The sequence below is a fragment of the Tenrec ecaudatus genome, chromosome 5, assembly GCF_050624435.1.
Source record: "Tenrec ecaudatus isolate mTenEca1 chromosome 5, mTenEca1.hap1, whole genome shotgun sequence".
Lineage (NCBI taxonomy): Eukaryota > Metazoa > Chordata > Mammalia > Afrosoricida > Tenrecidae > Tenrec > Tenrec ecaudatus.
In genome coordinates this window covers 53,233,706-53,252,346 of record NC_134534.1, presented here as the reverse complement: position 1 = coordinate 53,252,346, position 18,641 = coordinate 53,233,706, and the positions used below count along the sequence as shown (strand labels likewise).

General features: G+C 44.3%; 1 protein-coding gene and 1 non-coding gene across 3 annotated transcripts in view; both read left to right on the top strand.

Moving 5' to 3' along the window:
• The first annotated feature begins 932 nt into the window (after nucleotides 1-932).
• Nucleotides 933-18,641, top strand: part of E2F5 (E2F transcription factor 5) — a 23,989-nt gene continuing 6,280 nt past the window's right edge. Inside the window, exons 1-5 of one of the 2 annotated variants that reach the window (XM_075549527.1) lie at nucleotides 933-1,319; nucleotides 11,042-11,151; nucleotides 11,996-12,157; nucleotides 14,746-14,789; nucleotides 17,750-17,814. In XM_075549527.1, the coding sequence (XP_075405642.1) occupies nucleotides 1,128-1,319; nucleotides 11,042-11,151; nucleotides 11,996-12,157; nucleotides 14,746-14,789; nucleotides 17,750-17,814 (573 nt within the window). In that variant the 5' untranslated portion in view covers nucleotides 933-1,127. The remainder of the gene's footprint in view (nucleotides 1,320-11,041; nucleotides 11,152-11,995; nucleotides 12,158-14,745; nucleotides 14,790-17,749; nucleotides 17,815-18,641) is intronic. The other variant, XM_075549525.1, reaches the window with a different exon arrangement.
• On the top strand, nucleotides 17,060-17,191 carry LOC142449604 (small nucleolar RNA SNORA68). The gene has a single exon (XR_012784740.1). It is a non-coding gene; the product is annotated as a small nucleolar RNA SNORA68 (small nucleolar RNA).

Here is an 18,641-nt window from a genome sequence, read left to right as displayed (position 1 = left end):
TCTATGTATTTCACTTTTCTTCGGTGACTTTTTTTTAACGAGTTGACTTTTCTTTTTAATTAAGTAAAATCTTGCTGGAAGCATTCTTCATTATGTACCAGTATATGGCCCTTTCCTCTTTCATCCAATATTTACTGAACATCTATTATTTTCAAAGTTTTGTAAGTAGTACCAAGTCATTTAAAACTCAGTTCTGTACTCTAGTGAGAATTTTCTTTCCTTCCACACTATTGAGCATTATGTGAGATTTCATTTGCCATCAATGATTTGTGCCGGACTTCGACTCCAGAGCCCGTGGCTGATGATCTGGTTTACACCCCCTCCTTTGGTTCCCACGCTGGGTATGAGGAACCCCTTGTAGACAGGGGGTCGCGCGAATGCTATCTTCGCTGCAGCACCTCACCTCTCCAGCTCTGGAGCTCTGGAATAAAGCAAAGGCTTCGGAGAGGATTACTGACAGAGGATAACAACTACCTCCCAATTGCACGACTCTTGTTCCTTTTCCGAGTTAACAAAGAGGAATTACGGGGTAAAGCCGGGTACTTGAAATGCAAACGACCCTACGGTTCTAAAGGAGAAACGTGAGCCGGGCGCGGCAAAGCCTGGGTCAATGGGTGGCCGGTGAGCAAGAGCGCGCCCAGCAAATTCACTGCACGGGCGTGTGCGGCCAGCGAGCAAGCACAGTGGCTTTCGGCCTAGAAATTTCTCTTTTAAACAAAGTTTCTCCCCAGTTGCCACTAGAAACCGGCTCCTAGGGTGTGTGTGGGTCGCAGAGCAAGAAGGAGCCGAACGTTAGTCTCCCCGCTCCAGCCGCGAGCTCCTCCCGCCGCCAGAAAACTGCGTCTCCCGGCAACGGCGGGCCGCTGCGTCACTTCCTGTCATTTAAACGCAGGCCCCGCCCCCGCGGCCCCTTCCCCGCGCTTCCACTCGCCCCTCCCCTCCCTTCCCCTCCCGTCGGCGGTGGGCTTCCTTCACGCGGCGCGGGCTCGGGGAGGGCGTGCAGGCCCGGCGCGCCCCGCGGCCCGGAGTCCCTGGGCGCCGCGCACCTGGCTCTGCGGGAGCCCACGCGGCGGGTGGCGGCGGGCGGGACGCTGAGCGGGCCGGGCCTGCTGCGGCGCGCCGTCGCGATGGCGGCCGCGGAGCCGGCGAGCTCGGGCCAGCAGGCGCCGCCGGCGCAGGGGCAGAGCCCGCCGTCGCCGCCGCCCTTGCAGCCCGGCGGCGGCGGCAGCAGCCGGCACGAGAAGAGCCTGGGGCTGCTCACCACCAAGTTCGTGTCGCTGCTGCAGGAGGCCAAGGACGGCGTCCTGGATCTCAAAGCGGTGAGCGCGGAGGCGGGCCGGGCGGGGCGGCACCTGGCGGCGCGCGCCGCGGGCTCCGCGTGGCGTCCGACGGGCACGGGCCCCGCGCGGGAGGCCTGGGGCCGTGTGGCCTGGGCCGGGGCGCCCGCACCCGGGAGGGGCCTGGGACCTAGCGGGCCTAACCCACCGGGTCGGGCGCCGCGCCGGACGGCGACAAAGGGGCGCGGACCCCAGCGCCCTCGCCTGGCTCTCTCCGGGCCGGGGGACCCCGAAGGTGGCCGGGTCGCTCCGGCGCCCCCTGTGCTGGGACACCCCGCAGGCTGGGTGTTGCTCCTGGGAGCTGGCGTTTTTCGTTTGCTTCTTTGGGTTGGGGTCGTGTTCCTCTTTTTAAAATATGGAGCCTTTAAAGCACTTCTTCCGGAGAACTTGCTTCATATCCCTTCCAGTAAAGTAGTGGTAAAAACTCTTCCTTGTACGCTTCTTTTCACCGTCCCGTTGCTGAGGAAGAACTGTTTGATTTGTGACAAACGTGTGGCATGAACTCACGGATTTCTAAACCAACTGTTGCTCTCTGAAAGTGTTATTTGCCACAAGGGATGCTTTCTAACTTCAATCCAAAGAGGTAGAAGCGCGCGATTTCTTCACCTTACTACGGCGCAGTTTTCAAACAACAGCACGCATCCAAAGCTGTGGGTACAGACTGGCCTTCAGAGGGACTTACCCGCTCAAGGCCGCGTTTGGAGCGCTAGCACAGCCCCCTGGGGAAAGAGAATGTGGTCGCGTAAATTAAAATTCATCCTGCGCGCCACGTTTGAAGAAGCAGACTCCAAACCGTAAGCATAGCCCGCCGAGTTAATGCTGGTCCCTACGACACGCTAAACGTACCGAAGTTTAAAAAATAAGCAAACCTAATCAAGTCAGTGGTCATCGCTGATCCCCAACTATTCGTCCAGCCTGGACGTTTCCTTGCTTTGAGCACTGGTGTTTGCACGTAAGAAAGTACCCTGAGGGTGCCACTCGTGTCCTCCAGGGCAGCCAGCCCATCGAGCAATGGCAGCAACGTCTCAGCAGGGATGAGCCTTAGGAGTGCTCCCCTGAATGCAGGGCCCCAAAGGCCAGTTATTTCTAACGCAGTGGCTTACAACCCCATTATTAAGGTAAGCACAGGTTTACATGTGTTTTCTTACGAGTCTGTAGTGAACAGGTTCACATGAACTCCACATGAAATTTGTTCCATGCAGGTTAGTAAGTAATTATGAGTGAGCTTGTTTATTGTGTGTAACCCCGTGCTGGTCTTCTGAAGGGGCCTTCTTGGGGTGTTCAGTTTCCTGCATGCAGTAGGCACTGTGTTTGTTGGGTTGCCTGAAGTTTCTACATGACATATTTTATGAATATTGGGAGAAGTTGTTTCAACTCTGTGAAACCTTTTCCTGGCATTATTTCCCTGTCTTTGTGCGCCTGATTCTTTTTCAGGAACCTCCCCACTCCCTCAAGCTATACACAGGTAGCATTTGAATTATTTCAAGAATTATTATAGTCATGAGGTCTGCAGAGAAAGCAGAGATGTTACAAAACAGGTTGCAAACTGCCATTCAAATGCTAGAAGTTTGCCTGTAGCCATAACTTTAGCAGCAGCCATCCCGAAGTGTGAGGTGGATGAAGATAAGATGGGACTGTAAAGACTTCTGCCCAAACTTGCCCAGGGAATGGAACATTCCCTTTCTTTCTTTGAAATTCTTTGGTTTTCCCTTTGCTTCGTCTTTAGCCGTAGTTGAGGGGACCTAAAAAAAAATTCCTGGGAAAATGGAGTTTTTGAAGCCCCCTCATGATTGTTCTACAGAAGTCACAGTGATCGCAAGTAGAATGTAGAGTTTGATATTTCTTAAACAACATTGTTTTATTCCTCCTGAAGTCTCCTCAAGGCGCAGAGGTTTCTACACCGAAGATTCAAAATCCAACTCAAACTCCCTGTCCTCTAGGTGATTCCGACTCACAATGACCCTCTAGGACCCTGTGAAACTGCCCCTGTGACTTTCTGAGCCTGGTCTTTGGCCCCTGAAACTGGGCGGGGTGGGGGGGGGGAGAGTTGGGGGAGGGGGCTGGGTTGAACTGCTGCTGACTCTGGGTAGCAACCCAAGGTGTTACCCCCTTGCACCAGAGGTTCTCAACCTGTGGGTCGCGACCCAAAGGTGGTCGAACAACCCTTTCACGGTGGACGCCCAATTCATAACAGTAGCAAAATTACAGTGATGAAAAGAATTTTGGGACAGCCCTGTTGGGATGGTCATGACTTAAATATCAATATGTTAGGGAAAATTCCTGTTAAATATAATTTTTAAGTTTCTATATTGTATTTCCCCTTTTGGTGTCACATTTAAAGCACAATCAAGGATGCTTATCTCTTTTATTATAATTATTTAAGCACAAATTACCAGAATGATACCTGAGTAAATGATTGAGTATGTATGGTATTTATTATCTCCCAGGTTCCTGACTTATATGTACTTATGATAAGCAGATTAATACACATATGAGAAAAAAGGAAAACCAAAAGGTCATAATTAAATCTGAGCTCTCAGTTGACATCACACATTTTTAGGAAGAATTAACCTCAGGGAGACATATGGGTTGGGCAACTAGAACTCGTCTAGTACATACTTCAGAATTCTCCAGGGACAAAAGGTCTGCAAATAGTAATAAAAATGGTTAATAATAGCTAACCCTAAATGGAAGGATCCTGGGTAGCAGAGTGGGTTGAGCATTGGGCTTCTCATCACAAGATTGGGGGGTTCAAAAAGATGAGGCAACCTGCACAGCTTTGGAAACCAAGACAGATCAACTTGATGACAATGGAGGGGGTCGGGGTTTGTATAATAACTGGAAATTACTGTAGGAGGGCATATCTGACCTCTTCTGGCTTCAGTGGGTGGGAGACACCCACACCAGCCCAAGGCCGACTGCCACAAAGCAAAGATCAGACATACATCTACCCTCCATCCTGTTACCCTGTTCTCACACCACCCTTTCCTCCCATGCCTTCTACTTCTCTGCTGGGTTCCACCATCTTCTACAATGGTCATACAGAACTAGACATTCCTCGTGATTGTAGGTTTATTTGGGAATTCAGTTGGTTACCCCAAGCCCGGAGCATCACTCCTCAGCTGGCACTCATGTCTTTCTCTAATCCTCAGTCCCTCAGCTAGAGGGTCTCTGATCTCTGCCTTATTACTTAGGCCAGCAAGCCCTCCTGCCGCTTGTGCTCCGAGCTCAGGCCTGGAGGGCCTGTGTCACTGGCTGCAGAAATCCTGTGTGGGCTCCATTCGTGGCTCTCCCTTCTTAGTGACCATGGATTTCTCTCCGTTCCTGCTTCTGTGATGGCTCTTATATCGGGAATGGGAGAACTGACCAATGCACTGATCCGAAAGATGTGTTTAAACATGTTTTGTTTAGAATTAAACCCATACATGTGTGCTGGTTATGTAAAAAATTGCTACCAGAGTCCTAATTCATAGGTACCAAGTTAAATTCAAGTCAAGATAGGTCGACCCTGAAAGCGAGGGTGGGGATTCCAAAGGTATAATCTTGAGAGACTGTATCGCAGTGATCAAGGAGAATTACTATGAAGAAGTTTTAAGAAAATGGAAAACTGCATTAGTGAGAAAAAGGGACTAGAAAAATTTATGCCCAGGAATTTGAAGAGTGCACAATTATTTGTGGAAGAGGTGGGGATAGAAACGCCACTTTCCACAGTGTATAGACCTAGGTGGAGGGAGATTTCACATTTTGTGGAATGTTTTCTAAAGCTTTGCAGAAATATTTTTCCTGGTGCATAGGTTTTAATTATTTAGATATTCAAGTCGTAATTTGTTTTTCTTTTTGCTTCTTCTCTAGTTTTAATATTTCAACGTTTTCCAGTAAAGGATGTTTTTGATAAAACTTTTTACTGGTGCAGATGACGGCTCCATCTTGTTCCCAAAGAGTGGCTGGTGGGTGGGTTTGAACTGTGACATTTAGTTTACTGATAAGGAAATAAAGACATAGAGAATCTAAGTAATCTCCAACACCTGGAGCTGGAAATGTGAGAGGGAAAGCCTCATCTTTTTCTTAGGGAGTGGCTGGTGGGTTGGAACTGCTGTTCTACCACTGGTTAGCAAGCATTCCAACCGCCAGGGGGCATTCTACACTGTTCTGTAGGGTCACTGAATCAGACTTGATTCCATGGCAGTTGGTCTGGTGTTAGGTATTTGGTATTGGGTGTTGGTTTGCTTACCTCCAAGATCAGAGGTTCAAACCAACCAGGCACTCCTTGGGGGAAAGATGAAGCTTGCTGCACCAGTAAAGATGTACAGTCTCTGAAACTTCATCTAGGGCCACTGGAAGTTGGAAGCAACTCAGTGGCAGTGAATTGTATTTTCTTCAATACCAATGTTCAGGCAGTCCCTCCTATAACAATTTATGGCATCCTCACAGCAACAACAGTTTGAGGACATTTAGCTAATAGATGAGGAAAAGGAGACAGAGAATCTTAAGTAATCTGCTCAACTAGTAAAATGTGTCTCTAATGCCCTGTTTCTAACTTCTGTGCCATATTGACCACAGAGAGAGGTTGTAGTTGGAAATCCCAGTGGTTGCGAAGCAGGTGCATACTTAACATCTTTTTGCTTCTGCTTGAGCAAGTTAACACTTAGGAATAGAGAATTTCTAGAGCAGTAGTGCTCAATCTGGGGATTGTGCCCTCTTTGGGGGTCGAATTACCCTTTCACAGGGTTCGCCTGATTCATCACAGTAGCAAAATTACAGTGACATAGCAATGAAAAGAATGTTATGGTTGTGTGTGTGAGGTCACCCCAGCATGAGGAACTGTATGAAAGGGTCGTGCGCATTAGGAAGGTTGAGAACCACTGCCCTAGAGCCTGCAGTTTATAGATTCACACTCACTGCCCTTGGGTTGCTGGCGTCCCGACTCTAGGACAGGAGAGCTGCCCCTGTGGTTTCCCAAGACTGGGTGCTGCAGCGGGTGCTGCCACTTCTTCATGGAATAGAAGACCTCTTGCTGCCACAGAGTGGCTGATGGTTTCACACTGCTGACCTTGCAGTTAGCAGCTCAATGCATGACCACTATGCCACTGGGCTCCTGAAGTCCAACAATTTCCCAAAATAGATACTTTACCAGTATCTTCTGCTGAGTGACTTGTGTAAGACAATAAAAATGAGGCTTCTTTATGAAAGCTTTAGCAAAGTTTATCAAACTCACTGCTATCAAGTTAATACGACAGGGTGGAACTGCCCTGTGGGTTTCTAAGACCAACTTTTTACTAGAGTAGGAAGCCTCGTCTTTCTCCCATGAAGCCACTAGTGGTTTTGAACTGCCAACCTTGTGGTTAGCAGATCAACACATAACTAGTATGCCAGGACTCCTGCAAAGTATTAAAGCTTATGTTAGTTTGGAATAATGAAACCATTGGTGATTTTTTTTGGTGGGGATGGGGGTGGGTGGGTGCACGGCACTAATTGGAAATAACTGATTATGTGTTTAGCAATGATTGTGAGGGAATTTTGTAGTTCCTTAAAGTAAGTTATTTATTTGTGGTACCTAATTTTCTTACTGATTTAATGTTCCTACAGAACTACTGAGGCCATGTAGGCAGCTGCTTTAAGAAGCTTTTTGCTCTTCTTCTGTAGCAATCTCATCTTTCAATACCTCTTTAAATACCTTGGCGTCCCTAGGTGGTGGTGTACGGTTAAATGCAGGCTGCCGATTTGACAAGTTAGTGGTTATCAGCACCAGAGAAGAAAGGCCTGGTGATTTATTGTCTATTTTCAGCTTTTTGCTGTTTCAGCTCACTTGCTATGATCCAAAGGCTCTCTGGTGGTACTGCCAGTTAAGCAGTGGGTAACTTCAAGGTCAGGAGAAAGGAGGCTGTCGGCCCCAGTAAAAATTTAATTGCAGCTTTGGAAATCCTGTAGAGTCGGTAGGAACCAGAATCAGTTTTCCTTCATAGCACATGTAGTCCTATGTGGTCGCCATGAGTGGGAACCACTGGCAACATTCTAGGCAAACTGCATCTGTGGGAGTCCTGCCTGCCTTATTTTCTGGGTCCCGTCACTTGTGCATGTGCGTGTCTCGAACTGAGTTGTGTTGGATTGCACATTTTTTGATTTCTGGATACGGGCCCTCCACTGTGGCGTTAGTTTCTGTAGCACAGTAGCTAAAATCCTAAGTACACAGGCGTTGGCTCCGGTGGGCCTGGCAGAGTAAAGCAGTTGCTCTACAAACAGAGAACCAGAAAGACAGGCTGCTTCTCGAAGTTATGCTTTTGGTGGTTAGCGCTTTTGAATGCAGCAGCCTCCTCTGTCTGAGGAACATCACTGAACAAATAATCCACTGCCACTAATCCTAACTCAAATAGAGCTACTGCAGGATTTCCCTCTCCAGGGTCGCCTGATCATCCTCAAGCCATGCCACGCCATCTTTGTGTGCTCTCCTGCTTTATTTGCCCTGTCACCTAAAAGTAGCACCAGCTTGAATTCTGTTCAGTCTAATCATATCACTTTGTTCTACCTTAGTGACAGGTCATAGTTTTAGAATGCATCTAAAGGGCAAGATCTAACTTTCCCCTTCTGAGATGTTTTTGTTTTCTTGTAAACGGAATTTGGTGTGGTACAATGTGTGATGTTGCTTTTATGCTTCTTTTAAGTTGCCCTGCTGGTGCAGTGCTTAAGCATTTGGCTGCTAATTGAAAAGAAAGATGGGCCAATTGTGCTCTGTCCTATAGGATCACCGTGAGTCGGAATTTGATTTGATGCCATTTGGTTTGTGTTTTAATCAATTAACCTACCTGCCTCTGTGCCCAGGAGTTTGCCGACAACAATTATTAATGTGCCTTGGTAGTATCCAAGAGGAGCCCTGGTGGCTTAATGGATTATGAGTTGCTGCTAACTGTAAGGGCAACAGTTCGATACTACCACCAGCTGCTTCCTAGGAGGCAGGTGAGGTTTTCTACTGCTATAAAGAAAGAGTACACAGGTATTGACCCCTGTAATCTCAGGAACTCACAGGGACAGTTCTACCTTGTCCTATCGGTGCACTGTGAGTCAGAATTGAATGAGTTTGGTTTTGGTTGGTTAGTATCCAAAGTTATTCCTTGCCCACTAAATCTTAGCTATGATCCAATCCCTTATTTCTACCTGTGTTTGATGACAAAGGTATTAGCCAGCATTTATTGTCTCTGCTCAGATTATGCAGTTTCATCCCCACCATATCCCTATCAGTGTATGTCATTGTCCCATTTTACACAGAGGAAACGAGGCTTCATGAGTTGAGGCCAGTTGGGAGAAGTGCAGCAGACTGGGATTGAACTCCAGAGCCCACCCAGCTAGTTGAAGCACGGTGTGCTACTACTGTCAGAAGACACGCCTCTTGGCGGTCCTTGTTTTGTGCTATCTGTACGGGCTGGTCATTTATGTTTATATACTGTTTAAAAGTAAACAGATATAGGAAATCAGGTTTATTTAGTTTGGAAATCAGGAGCACCTGGTGATTGTTAAAGTCATAAATGCTGTACTGTTTCTATTTAAATTTTGAACTGCAAGTCAAATTGGCTCTTTGACGAACGACCTCAGAGCAGCTCTTGTGGTCTGATTCATATAACCACGTCCTCATACCCAAACCGGCAAGCTGTTGCTAGGGTTGGCACAGCTTTGTGTGAGAGAGTACATAGAAACGGGTCACATGGCGCTGCGGCGTGGAGCCCTGAGGACTGCTGCTCGAGAGAGCAGAGCAGAGGGGGAGCCGCAACTTTAGTTTTCTTTTTTCGTGTGATTATATTTTTTAATTGTGGCAAAATTATACACCACAAAATTTTCCAACTCAACACTTTTCACGTATAATTCTATGCCATTGATTATACTCTGTTGTGCAATCATGTACATTATCCTGCCACCATTAACATAAACTCAGTGCTCTCTAAGCAGAAACTTCCTCCTTCACTCCGAGTAACCATTGGTCAAGTTTGATTTCTTTTCCCCTTCTCCTGTAGTTTTCTTGATATAATATTCACTTATTATATCAACTTGAGTTTTTCACAGTTCACTTTGCAAGTAGCACTGGTGGCAGAGTGGGTTCCCTGCTTTGGGTTACTAACCACCAGGTCAGCAGTTCAAGCCCACCAGCCGCTGCTCCATGGGAGAAGATGAGACTTTCTGCTCCTATAAAGATGTACAGCCTTTGAAATCCAAGTTTTACCCTGTTTTACATAATTGAGTCAGAATTGATTTGATGACAGAGTTTGGTGTTGGCTTGCAGTAGACTGTTGTTCTCCACTAAAACAGCTTCAGACTCAGGAACAGAAATGCCAGGAAGGTTCATTAAAACCATGAATGGAAGGAGATAAAACAATGAATCCATCCCTAGTTCAACTCCTAATTGTCAGGCTATCTAGAAGAGATGTTGCCTAGTCAACTTCCCTTTCTGGCTCCTCTCTGTTCCACCCTTCCTTTCCTGGTGTCCACTGTGGGGCTGGAACCCCCCACTTCCTGCAGAAGACCCCCAGACCACACCCACAACCGTGCAGTGGATTCCAACTCTTAGTGAGCCTCTGTAGGATTTCCAAAGCTACATCTTGCTGGGAGCAGCCAGTTTCACCTCTCTCCGGTAGACTGCGGATGGGCTTGCTGCCTCCAAACTTGGGTTACCATTCCAATGCCAAGCCCACAGCACCACCGAGGTCCCTTGGTTGGGTGATAGTCACCAGTCACCTGTTTTTTTCTGGCAAATCGACCGACCAAACAGACACTTCCTTTGAGGTTCCAAATGCCTGTGAAGTGAGCAGCAACTGTCTGTCACACTTGCTCCCAGAGGAGGGGTCTAGATTGCAAACAATGCACCGTGCTGGATGTGGGTGCACCTCTCTCCAAGGATCTGTTTGTTCTCACGGGACACAAATGCCTGCAACCAGAGCGGGAGTTAATCCGAAAAGCATAGCATTCCTGAACGCAGGCATAACTCAGTGACATGTCATTTTGTTGATGTATTGTGAAGTGAAATTACCCAGTTTTTGTGTGATACTTACTTATATATAACCGTGTATTAGACTATATTGCTTATATATGTCCTTGTACAGTACTATAACCATGTACTGTAGATGTTTAAAAATTTCTGGTTGGTTTATGCTTAGTATTGAAACTGGTTTGTTCCTTGGGTTTCACTTAGTTTAAAAATAGACAATTCACTCCAAGGCATTGAAAGTGTTTATATTACTATTTTACAATTCAGTTTTCTCCCCCAGATATCTTAACCGCCGCCCCCAAAGAACTAAATAAACAGATGAGAGAGAATTCTCTTTACGTTTTGAGAAAACAGTCCAGGTTGTGTTTGCATGGGCGAACTGACGCTTTGAGGACTGAGAGGGAAAGTTACAGGAGTAGACCATTCGTGGCGTCTTCGTATTTCCTAGGATTCTTACCATGTTCTTTTACTTTTGCATAGTGTCAGGACTGCTTTTTTTTTTTTTTAAATCTTCACATTCCATCGTTTGTCTCTTAAATGGAATCTTTCTTTGGCATTTGCAATGTTTGGGAGATGCTTTGAACATGTCCAGCTTATTGGTCCCAAGCAACTGACTGGGCAAATTTTGGGCTGGGCTTTTGGGCTGTGAATTTAAGAATAAACTCTATTGACTCTAAACATATAAACTATTCTTTATTCCATTGTCCTCTAAACAATGGGGGAAAAAACAAAACAGGCTGCAGACACTTTGGCTGTGAGGCAAAAAAGAAGAATTTATGACATCACCAATGTCTTGGAAGGAATTGACCTGATTGAAAAGAAGTCAAAAAACAGCATCCAATGGAAGTAAGTCACAAGACAAGACCCTTTTAAGAAAGGCAACACACTCTTAATTTTCCCTTCTTGGTGCTTTGTAAGACTTAACTTTTCTAACATTCCGAAAATCTTGGTTTCAGCCCTCTGCCCCGGTAAGTCTAAGCCCCTCACTTTGCTCTGGACACCCCTTGGGGCCATTCCTAGTTTGGCCTTGGTCGCTAGCTCTCCCTGTTGTTATGCACCCTTAAAGTTCAAAGCGTGCTTTGCCAGTAAGTTACTCATCTGGCCCTCACTGTGTACAGCTTCATGTTGTCAATACCGCTCTCCCTCTGTCTCCTCCACTGGTGTAGACTCCTTGAGAACAGGAGTCAGTTTGTAAGTTTCGCATGTATTGTGTGTTGGGTGGTAACAATCAAAAAGCAAATAATTCTGTTCTACAAATTTGGCCTCTTTGACCATGCAATTATTTTTGTCTTCTTGAAGCCAACATCCAACAAAATACACTAGGGAGTTAATTTTACTGGTATCGCAGTCTCCACCATGAGGATGTCAGCTGTGATAATTTAACGTTGACACACATCCTCTGGCCACTTTAGTCACCAGCTTCGCCTTCTGGATAACAAAAAAACAACTGGGACACATTGAGAATTTTTATAATTCGATTATTCTTGTCAGTTAATTTTCTCAGCAAACACGTTCAGAGGTGTATGGTGTTGATGTTTTACTAATTTTTATACTGGATCTCCAGAGAACTATATATTAAAGATTTTTGTCTTGAATCTATTACTGTTACAGTAAAAATTAAGTATAATAACCTGGGTTTCATACTGTGATATTAATTCATATATGTACTTTTTTCTTATATATTTTTAAGGGGTGTAGGTGCTGGCTGTAATACGAAAGAAGTCATAGATAGATTAAGGTATCTTAAAGCTGAAATTGAAGATCTAGAACTGAAGGAAAGGGAACTTGATCAGCAGAAGTCGTGGCTACAGCAAAGCATCAAAAACGTGATGGACGACTCCGTGAATAACAGATATCCTTGTACAAAAACTGCATAGCGCTTACAAGATACGTATGAAGAGAATATAGCCTTATGATTTAAAAATCAGTTGTTTCATTCTACTGTTGCTAAAGTTAGGGTCTTTTGGTGTAACATTTTGATTTTTATAATTAAAAAAACCATTTTTGGGGGGCTCATACAACTCATTACAATCCACACATACATCAATTTTGTAAAGCACACTTATACAGTCGTTGCCCTCATCATTCTCAAAACTCGGTTTCCACTTGGGTTCCTGGAATCAGCTTTTTCTTTATTCCCCCTCCCTCCCTCATGAACCCTTGGTAACTTATAAGTTATTATTTTATCATATCTTACACTGCCCAGCATCTCCCTTCACCCACTTTTCTGTTGTCCATCCCCCAGGGAGGAGGTTATATGGAGATCCTTGTAATTGGTTCCCCCTTTCTATCCCCTCTTCCCTCTTCCATCCTGGTATCACCACTTTCACTACTGGTCCTGAGGGGTTCATCTGTCGGATTCCCTGTTTCCAGTTTCCATCTGCACCATTGTGCATTCTCTGGTCTAATCAGGTTTGCAAGGTAGAGTTGGGATCGTGATAGTGGGGGGAGGAAGCGTTTAAGAACTAGAGGAAGGTTGTGAGTTTCATCAGTGCTACACTGCACCCTGAGTGACTCATCTCCCCACTACCCCTCTGCAAGGGATGTCCTGTTGTCTGCAGATGGACATTGGGTCCCCATCACACACTCCCCTCATTCACGATATGATCCCCCCCCTTTGTGCTTGATACCTAGTCCCCTTGACCCTTCCTGATCACACAGGCTGGTGTACTTCTTTCATGTGGGCTTTTTTTGCTGCTGGGCTAGATGGCTGCTTGTTTATCTTCAAGCCTTTAAGACCCCAGACGCTATTATTAGCCTTCTTCACCACACTTACTTATGCACACATTCGTCTTCAGCATTTATGTGGGGAAGGTAATCACACAATGATGGTTTGTGTTCTTTGGTGTCTGCTACCTGATCCCTTCAACACCTTGTGATCACACAGGCTTGTGTTCTGCTTTTTCTTCTCTGTGGGCTTTGTTGCTTCTGAGCTAGATGGCTGCTTCTTTACCTTCAAGCCTTTAAGACCCCAGATGCTATATCTTTTGATAGCTGGGCACTATCAGCTTTCTTCACCACATTTGCTTATATAATATTCTTCTAATAGTTTATGCTAATATTTACAAATGTTTGTACCTTTTTAATGTTTAAAAATTGTTTTAGTAGGGGCTCATACAACTTTTATCACAATCCATATTTACATCAGTTGTGCAGAGCACACTTGTACATTCATTGTCCTCATCATTCTCAAAACATTTGCTCTCCACCCAAGCCCCTGGCATCAGTTCATTTCCCCCCTCCTGCTCCTCCTTTCCTCATGAACCTGATTACTTATAAATTATTATTTTGTCATATTTTACACTGTCCAAATGTCTCCCCTCACCCACCCTTCCGTTATCTATCCCCCAGGGAGGAGGTTATGTATATATCCTTGTTATCGGTTCCCTCTTTCCAACCCACCCATACCATTTTAATTTATATGGTATACCTGCTAACATTATTCTGACACTGAAGTAAGAGACAAAAGATTCATCTATTTCAGTCATCCATTGGTTGGTAGGTAGGTAATTAGAAGGAAGTGTTAAAGTGCAGTTGTTGGTAGAGTCATATTTGAACAATGACATCCATCGTTTCTATAAAGTTGTGAAAATAGAGCAGATCTCACTGTTTTTGAAAAATTAATTTTGGTTTGCGAATGTAATACTATGGACACACAATCTATCCAAGGTACTTTCTAATGTTAACCCAAAGATAGTACTGATTTCAGGGTGTGGCTTGCGTATGTATCCATCACATTATAATGAGCGTTGGGAAGCAGTGATGTACTCCATGTATTTCTTACAAATCACTGCCTTTTCTTAGATACTTCTGGTTTTCTTGGTTTGTGAACATAGCAGCATGCTTATGGAAACTGCACTGTACCGTGTGCCATCTTGAATATTTATGTGTGTGGCTGCTTTTTCATGCTGTCTTACATTTGGTGAACCAGTCCATGGTCTTGCTGATCATTCCTGTCTTATCAACCAGAGTTCCGCAGCAGTCTGTTAACAATGAGAGTTTTCAAGCTGTGGTCTGTAGAGCTCCAGTGTTCAAAACTATTGAGCTATTCCATCTTGACCTTTACTGCATTATTTCCAGGATTCTGGCCACTCCTGTTTCCTCCATGTGGGGGCATTTTGGTTGTCTCTCACTCCTTCCCCTAGAAAAGCCTTTACTTGAGGTACCTCCCAAATCAGAAGGGGCTTCTCAGCAAGGCACAAGCAAGCTCCTTCCTCTCTTGGATCTTTATCAGATTGCTTTTGTCTTTCTAAAGGAAAGAGTTTTTTGTTTTGATTTTAAATCAGACGTTTTGTTGTCAAATCATTCCCTCATAGTTTAGGGTTAGAATTCTAGCCCCTTCAAGCATTTATTGAATTTTCTTATCTTGGCCTTAATAATGATCATCTTAATTTCAGTGCCTTTGATATAATGCTATTCCTTAACAGTTTATGACAGTACATTTTCCTATGTAACTCATGAAGACATCTGTAATTGCTTTAATGGTAAGTATTGTTAAAGTTTTTTTTTTCTGACATTCTACCTCTGATCAACCTATTTGATATAGAGTGGTTCAGAATTCCCCATGAACTCAGAAACTGAGTTTGAACTTTCAGAAACTGGATATTTTATCTCCCGAGTTTAGTGCTTTATAGTGATATGCTGCTTCACAGAGCTTCTCACATTTGTCCCCATTCATAGATACAAAGTGTGTGTGTTTGTTTGTTTGTTTGTTTGAAGGAAAGCACTACATCAAGAATCGAGTTACTGCCACTGAGTCACTTCTGATGCATAACCACCCCATAGGACAGGATAAAACTCCCTCGATGGATTCCAGAGACTGTAACTCATTATAGGAGTAGAAAGCCTCATCTTTTTCCCTTGGAGCAACTGGTGGTTTCAAACTACTAACCTTATGGTTAGCAGCCTAAAGCATAACCACAACTCTGCCAGGGGAAAATGCTACGGGGAGCTAAAACAGGATTAATCTATGTACAGAACATGGTGTCATCAGCCAGTGTTCCGTCAACTATAAGTAGCAAGTGTATGAGTCATAAATATAATCGACAGGGTTGGGTTGTGTTAGGGTGGGTTGACTAGAGAAACAATCCAGTGACACTCGTATAAGAGTTTGCTTTATATCAAGAAGTAAGCATGCATCAATAAAATAGCCCAGTCCAACTCAAGCCCATAAGCCCCTCTTCAAGGCTCAATGCAGCCATATGCAATGATTCAGAATGCAGGAAGACCACAGGCCAGTGGTGCAATTACATGTGGATCCAATACCAGTGACAGTAGCAACAATCCTGTAACTCCGGCAGCAATCCAGGTCATGCAGCAGAAAGGTGATGGCAGAGAAAGAAGAGATTCCCAGGACCCTCCTTATGAGAAAGTCACGCCCACAAGGAGGCACTTTCCAGCTGTTACCTGATGACAGGTTGAATAGCACCCCTACACTTTCATATATCTTCAAGTTACCATGAAGTTATGTAACCACCATATAGGTGAACCCATTTTATAATTCAATAAATTATTCTCAATTCTTTTCCATCCTCTTCCATCTTTTCCCTAGAATGTGTCAAGGACTAAGATGAGAAAGGGGGGTATTGCACTCCCTTTATTATGACACATTAAAACAATTTTGCATCTGCATTTTATGAAATGTAATCCTGTGTCCTATTAAATATAAAATGTAATTAGAACCATACAGGAAAATTCTCCCAAGCCTCTTTTGTTAGTCCAGGTTGACTAGAGAAACAAATTCATAGATGTGTGTAAGACAGAACTTTATAGTATATAAAAGTATATATAGTATATAAAACTATATACTATATAAAACTATATGCTATATACTATATAGTATATAAAAGAGTAATTGTATATTAAGATAACATTCCAGCCCAGATCCAGTCCATAAGTCTGATATTAGCCCATAAGTCCGATATTGGCCATGAATTCCTCTTCAGACTCACGTAGCCACTCACGTGCAGGATGCCAAATGCAGGAAGATCACAGGCCAATGGGTGGAAAGTCTTGTGGATCCAGTGGTGGTAGAAACATCTCAGCACTGGTGTAGGTCTCATTGAGGCGCCTCCAGCTCCAGGGCTCTGGCTCTATCAACCTAGCTCCATGTAACTTGTCAACAGGAATGTCTAGCAGGGAGTAAGTATATCTGGTCTCCCGTGAGCTACCTCCATTGTGCTTCCAAAGTGAGTTCATCAAATTGTAACCTGATTGACTGGCTAAACTCCATCTCATCCTTCTTAATAGTCTCACGTTGACACCAGATTATATAACTACCACACCCCCTTTCCAGTGAACTCTGATCACATTAAAAAATTTGGTGGTGAAATCTTAACCCCCTCCCCCTGACCCCCAGTAGTTTTATTGACATAGCTTACACATTCCAGTATGTCCATTCACATACAATTCTGTTTTCAATCCCTGCAGGTGGGGTTATACAATCATCAATGGCATCAACTCCCCTTCCATTGTTTTTTAATTATTTTTTTCCACCAGTATTTTGAGGCTACCATTTATGGGGCCTATAACTCTATTTTACCATGTCACCTGGACTTTCTGAAAACATTTGGGAATGTGTTGTTAATCTACAAATTCAAAGGGTTGTAGAATTTGTTCAAAAGTATGTTCATTGAAATAGATTTCATTTTATCATAACTAGTGTCTGCTGTTCCATAGCTATTGAATGAGCTCACGTAGTTCAAGTAAACAATGTATCTAAGTTTTTAAAATAAACGTTTTAAGACTCTCAGACTATGCACCCAAACCCAAGGACTGTGGCTTCTCGTGGCAGCAGTTCAAAGAGTGGTGCGCACAGCAAGTGGGCCTTGTCGCCTTTGAGGGGCTGCACAGTGCCCCTCAGAGTGAATGTGAAGGTTCAACAAGCTTGGTAAAAAAAAAAAAAGAATCTCACTGTCAGACTGAAGTCATGTGAGCCAAAGTTGAGCTGAATTTGATGAAAACAGTGAAGCTGACACCGGTTAAATGCGCAGCCACTAATCAAAAAGATCCGAGGTTTGAACTCACCGGCCATCTCACAGGGGGAACCGATCTGGCATTCTGCTCCGGTGCCCTTTTCAGTCTTACATAACAGGCTTAATGGTTTTGGGGGTATGGCAGAGGAGGTTGGGAGCAAATGGGGAATATGCTTGAACTACTGAGTTGTATGACATGTGGATCATATGCCAATAAAACGGTTTTAACCCAGTTTAGTCTGGGACAGCGCTACACTGCTGACGGGCTTGCGATGAGTGACACAACAGTGCTGTGGATGAATTCATGTATATCATTTATTTTCAGTAGGTTGTTCTGCCCCCAGGTTATACAATTAGAAATGAAAGCCCGGGGTCACATAGCTAGCATTTTGAGTTCAGCCCAAGCCTCTGACTCAAGAGCCCACAAAATAGTGATTTCTGAAATTTTCATTTTGTTCTTTTTTAATTAGGTGATACGTTGTTGGCCATTCAAGCACCTTCTGGGACTCAGCTAGAGGTACCTATTCCAGAAATGGTATGTGGGGTGCTTTTGGATAAGTAGGGAAGTGGATCTATCTTAGGCGGGACAAACATATTTCTTTACTATTGAACGTGAGCTGACGGTGTGTGGACACTTGCTTCCTAGTTCTGGCTTTCGAGGTGCCACTCCAGAAGTGCCGAGATCTAGATCTCCACTCTCTCGATATCGGGTGAAATCACAGTGGGGCGACAGGGCGAATCATCTAACACTGATTGCAATGAAGATCTAAAATCTATCAAGGAGTGCACGGCGATGGTCAGAACTTGGGGGGTCGTGAAAAGGACTGCGCTTTAGCTGAGACAGCATTCGGAGGAAAGGAAAATGCCAGAGTCAAGGCAATAAAGGGAAGATCACAATACACCAAGTTTACAGGAGCCGTTGGGTTTCCCTGTACATATAAAGGCCTGTCTCCATGAAGGCTGTGAGGCATGCAATAGAGCTATGGAAAAGGTTCTAATATTGTGAGAAGCCTTAACGTGTGACACAGATGCCAAGTGAGTGGGTGTTGAAAAATGGCACTGATTGGCTGGTCCAGTGCAGGCTTGCCTCAGGCGTTCAGTTGTTAAAAAGCAAAGTCAAACACAGCAAACAAGCTATATCTGTATTAACCTGTTCACCACAAACAAAACATGTTCCCACTTCAATCAACAACCACTGTTGGGCTATATACTATAAATTAAGTTTGAAGATTTTTGTTTTTAGATAGATATTTAAGAAAATGAATGGAAATTAAAGCATTAACCTACTATAACATCTTCTCTTCTCCTTCAGTTACTCTAGAAGTTTGGATTTAGGCGTTCATTCTGGAACTTCAGGATATA